Here is a 5466-nt window from a genome sequence, read left to right as displayed (position 1 = left end):
CCATCCATCCATCATCTTTTACCCGCTTCTTCCATTTTGGGTCACGGGGGTCGCCGGTGCCCATGTCCAGCCATCACAGTGCGAGGGGCAGGGTACACCCTGGACAGGTCGCAAGTCCATCACAGGGCCACACGGAGACAAACGAGACAAACAACCATTCACTCTCTCACTCACACCTAGGGACAATTTAGAGTTACCAATCAGCCTAACATGCATGTTTTTGGTCTGTGGGAGGAAACCGGAGTACCCGGAGAAAACACACGCATGCACGGAGAGAACATGCAAACTCCACCCAGAAAGGCCTACAAGCCAAACAGTAACATAAAATTATTTTCTGTTCTATTCGCTTTCCTACATACCTGAATGTATGTGACGACTTCTGTTGTGACTTGGCGCTATAATAAAGAAAATGAATTGAATTGAAAATATATTGGCAAGTGAAAACACTACTGTATTGTAAATAGTCTGTCCTTATCAATGTTCCAATACATATTGAACATTATTAATGATATTGTTTATCGTATTTATTTATATATTGTTTTTAACATTAGGAACTTTTCGTGTGAATCTTTTTATCTGTTGCTGCTGTTACACTGAATTCCCCATCCGTGGGACAATAAAGGCTGCTTCTATTCTATTCTATTCTATTCTGTTCTAAAATATGCTATTAATATGCAATAAACAACATTAAAAAAAAAACAAATTCATCAAAAAACATGTTTTGTAAGTCAATTTGTTTTTCATTGTCGTATTTTATTTTGAAGAGGCAAGTCTTTCGTCGGGTTAGTTTGGACCAATAAGAGGTGAATGCGGCGGTTGACGTCAGACGCAGGGGGTGTGCGTCGTGCGTAGCTCCGCCCCCTCCGCCTCAGTTGTAGCCAGTTGACTGTACTGCCTGAGCGCCGCTGGAAGTTCCTCCCAGCTCACAGAGCGAGCAGGCGAACTCAACAGGGGGTTGGAACCGACCGGACCGGCGGGTGGAAAGTTGATAGTGAACCGTACTAGTAGGTTCGGGGAGTTCCTCAGAACCAGCAGATTTGCCGACGCGAAGAAGAAGAAGAGAAACAAGAGTCGGAGTGTCGCTGACAGACGCTAGCTGAGTTTGTTGGGAGGCGCGTGCGGGGTTAGCTGAAAACGGAGGGAAAAGGTGGGAAAGGTGAGGCTGGAAGCGTCGCCAGGTGAAGCGACACGGGTTAGCCCCGCGGCAGACAACCTCCACAGGCAGCGGGTCATGCGGATTTCTCCGGCCGCGGATCGCAGCGGCGCGTCGCGGAGGTAAAGCGGCAGAAGAAGGAGGCGAACCCAGCGAGACCCAGGAGGCGCTCCGCCGCTCCGCGAGCCCGTCCGAACCGGAGGAGGAGCGGCAGCATGTCCCGGAGGAAGCAGAGCAAACCCCGTCAGATAAAGCGTAAGAACCACTCAAGTTCATGACTTTAAGTCGGTTGTTGTCTGAGCTGGAACTCTGAAAAGACGCAGATTTGTAGGTCACGTTCAGGACCTTTGTCCTTTTTAAACTTCATCAGCCAGGAGGACCTGTCCTAACCTTACATTCATCAGACAGAAAGTTGACATTTCTTCAGGTTGTTGTGTTTGTGAGCTCCGGCTTCCTGTTTAATTCTGCTGTGGAAACGTCAGGCTTCTCTGAAAAGCTGATGAGGAGAGATAAAGCAGATGTGAGCTGAGATAAAGAGTCAAATTGGATCTTTTCTTATTTGTTTTCTGTCTGAGCCCCCCCCTCAGAGATGGGGGCTGCAGATAGGTCTGCATGGCTGATCTGTGCTGCTGATTTCTGCTCACAATTGGATCAGCTTTTTCATCTTTTAACTCAATACTGCATCTTTGGAGCTGCTTGAAAGGCCCTTTTCTCCGGTTCTGGAGCTGGGCTCGGAGCCTCACGAGCTCTCCCTGTTCACAAAACGTGAGAATTTTTATCAGGTGCTAACCTGATGCTGGGAGCTGATAGAGGAGCTGCAGATTAATAATGTTGTGCTGTTAAAGACAGGCCACAGAGCTGGAAGGTTCTGTTATCAGTCTGTTTGGCTTTTCCCCTGCTCATTGTGTCACCCTGTCCTCACAAACCTCCTGCCTGCTGGCAACATTTGGGAGTTTAGTCTGCATCATATCACCTCAGAAAAATGTTCTGGAGGTCTAGTTTGGGCCTGTGATCCTCAGGTGGGTCAGACAGGTTAAGATCTTACTTTCTAATAGAAGATTAATGTAAAACAGAAAGTTAAGTAAATATACCTGCGTCCTGCGGTAAATGTAGAGCGGTGGATTAAATACTCTTGGGTTAGAATAAGGTGACTGGTGTTTGTGATAACTTTTATTTGAGATGATCCTGCAGGAAGCTGTAGTGTTTTGTAACCAAAAAAAAAAAATAACATTTCCGTTGTCCTCAGAAAAAATAAAATGAGTCCGTCTGGTTAATGTCTGCTGCCGTTCCACGTCTGAACCTGTTCAGTTTCCTGTCATGTGACAACAATGTATCAGTACGGTAGAAAATGTTTTTATGTAAAAGGATCCTGACACTTTAATTAGCACCTGTAGGAGTGACCTCACCTCATGAAACACACGGCTTTAATAATGAAAAATATATAAATTATTTGAATTGTGTATATTTCAGCTGTCAGAATGATTTGATGTAGTTCTGGACGTGGTTTGAATCAAACTAAACACTTAAAGAAGCTGTCATGTTCTCCGCAGGCGTTTAAAAACAGCATCAGTTTTATGCGCCGTCATGTTTTGTATCCAGATGTTTTGAGTAGACGAGGTGTATTACTTTGAGAGTGAAATAAAAACAACAACAACAACAACGTGCGGTTAATTACCAGGATTATCTTGTTGTTTCAGTTTGTCGCCATCCAAATGGTAAAGCTCCTGGATTCAGAGCCCTGAAATCATCTGGACCACTTTCAGTTTGGTTTTAGGTTGCGCCAAAACCCGTCAGGATCCCCACGCAGAATCATCAGTTCTTATGTTTGAAACTGCAGGTTCGGCACTCGGCAGCCCGCCAAAATGCAGTTCTGTATTTATGTATTTGGACCATTTCCAGTACGATTTGTTTAATTCTTAATGACACAGCAGAACAAAATGAAAGCAGCATTTCTTTATGATTCATGTCAGCTGAGCCACAGCCCGACAGGACGGGTTTGTTAAATACTAAAGAAAACAAAATTCAAGGAAGAATGCATATCACTCACTGGCAGGTCAAAGTTTGTGCGATCTGTCCACTCTCAGAGTCTTTGTTGGAGATGACTCTCAGCTACTACCACACCAATTTTCAGCCGAATATCAGTAAAATCAACAGAATTATTGTCGTGTTTGAGGTGGATTAGTTGTTTTATCCAGAGGTAAGGACCACGCTGCCTGTGAGGGGTCACATCAGTTCCGTTGGAGGTCCGACAGCTCGGCTCTTGACGGACTGATGAACGTATGAGGTCCAAACCACTTCTGAAAATGTTTTCACACTGAGAAAATTCCAACCTGTTTTCAGATGTTCAGGATCAGACATGGGCCCAGACTCCAGAGTTGAAGAATCCGTCCAGAGGATCCGACTCAACCTTATTAGACTCCAGAGTTAGTTTCTCTCAGCCGAACTAAAAAAAACAACAAGCCTGAAAAAGTTCTAGTTCGGTTTAACTTGGCCGTCATGAATCTGCTGAACGAGCAGTTTTACTGATGAAGAAGGCGGAGCTTCTTTCTATGCAGACAACGCTTTAGTTCTGATTTAGGATCATTGATGGTTCTGTAAATCCACTGGCAGCATTCTGGTTGGGTCACTTCCTGTTTACTTGTTTTTGAGTGGTGATGAACTCCCACTGGGACCGAGGCCCGCAAATGGGTTCTAGACCCAGAGGTCGATAAACTCAGCATGCACAAGAACGTGCACATCTCTGGAGCGCTGCAGCTGTCTTTATCAGCGGCTCTGGTCCGCCATGCCTCCCCCTGCATCGGGCCGGGCTGAGGATGAGAAGGGCCCGGCTCTCAGCCCCGTGACTCTCTTGTGATTCGGCAGACATTTTGATATGAAGAAGAAGTGAGGCGAGATAAGGACTCTGTTGGACTGCGATGTGTTGGTGGTGGTGGTGGTGGTGGTGGTGGTGGGGTTCAGCAGTTTGTATGACCCATTCCAGGCAGGTCACAGTACCGTTGTTAGTCCTCTTGTTGATGGATTCTGTTCAGGTCTGAGTTCTGTTTCACATGTAAACCTGAAGGAAGTTCTGCTGTGAGATTCCTCAAAAATTTTAACGAAAGGTTTTCAGCTTCACTGTTAAAATGAAGTCCTCAAACTTCCGGAGTCTGATCTGACGGAGTCGGACCACCGGAGTCTGATAGCTACCTGAAATAGTGCTAGCTTTAGCACAGTGGGTGGAGAGGTAGTCTTCTAATGGCGTGGGTTAGATCCCAGTCTCTGCATTGTGCTGAAGTGTCCTTAAGCAAGGCACTGAACCTGTAACTGGCTTTCTGATGTCAGAGTTAGTTAGAAAGATGTATTGATTAGAATATTTAATGGAAAGCTGTGTTCCGGCATTTATGAGGAACATTAAGCTCTGCAGAACCCAGAGAGGTGTGTGTTAACGTCGTACTACTCAAAAGTTAAAACTAACAAAAAGTAGCTAAAAGCTAAAACCTGCTCAATGGGATTTACCTGTATAAGTAAAGGTTGATTGATTGATTGATAAAAAAAGATACACCTGTAGCAGAGTTTAAAAATGTTTTCCCCAATATTTGATGAGATCATCATGTATTTTTTGAGACAGTTAAATAATTTAAAAGCAAGGCACGTCTTGTCCTGAACTAGCCGAAGCTTTTGATATCTGTACAATTAAAATAGCTAAAGTAGCTAAAGTTATAGTCTACAAGCGTATGAAAGAAAGTGTAAACAAAAAACTGGTAAGAATGCTGACTCAGCAATTTTGTCCTTTACCTTTGACCTGCTCACAGGTGTGTACGCAGGTGGGTTAGGGGGTGGGTGTGGCTTCATTGGGGGTGGGGGGTGTTTTAGCTGAAAACTTTGATTGACTGTTTTTAACTCTTTCAGAATCACCTGTTGGAGATTAATATTTTTGAAACTTTGAAGCGCTTCATTACAAAATGTTGAAGAAAACTTCCCAAATGCTTTTGCTTAACTAGAGAAACAGCTGAAGTGTTTTGGTTTCTACAATAAAAGCTCGAAGTGTGTTTGTTTACTTACATAAATAGCTAAAGTGCATTTGTTTTTCTTCAGAAACAGTCAAAGTGTATGTTTACCTACAGAAACAGCTAAAGTGTATTAGTTTACGTGCAGAAACAGCCAAAGTGTGCTTGTTTACGTGCACAAACAGCCAGTGTTTGTTTACCTACAAAAACAGCCACACTGTGTTTGTTTACTTGCAGAAACAGCCAAAGTGTGTTTGTTTACCTACAGCAAAAGCTGAAGTGTGTTTGTTTACCTACAGTAACTGCCAACATGTGTTTGTTTACCTA

General features: G+C 44.0%; 1 protein-coding gene across 1 annotated transcript in view; it reads left to right on the top strand.

Moving 5' to 3' along the window:
• Positions 1-1368: 1368 nt before the first annotated feature.
• Positions 1369-5466, top strand: part of zfpm1 (zinc finger protein, FOG family member 1) — an 87091-nt gene continuing 82993 nt past the window's right edge. The window contains exon 1 of the mRNA XM_037683108.1: positions 1369-1408. Within this exon, the coding sequence (XP_037539036.1) occupies positions 1369-1408 (40 nt within the window). The remainder of the gene's footprint in view (positions 1409-5466) is intronic.

This window comes from Nematolebias whitei, chromosome 10 (assembly GCF_014905685.2).
Source record: "Nematolebias whitei isolate Nwh7 chromosome 10, NemWhi1, whole genome shotgun sequence".
Taxonomy (NCBI): Eukaryota; Metazoa; Chordata; class Actinopteri; order Cyprinodontiformes; family Rivulidae; genus Nematolebias; species Nematolebias whitei.
This window is presented reverse-complemented; position numbering and strand designations above follow the sequence as displayed.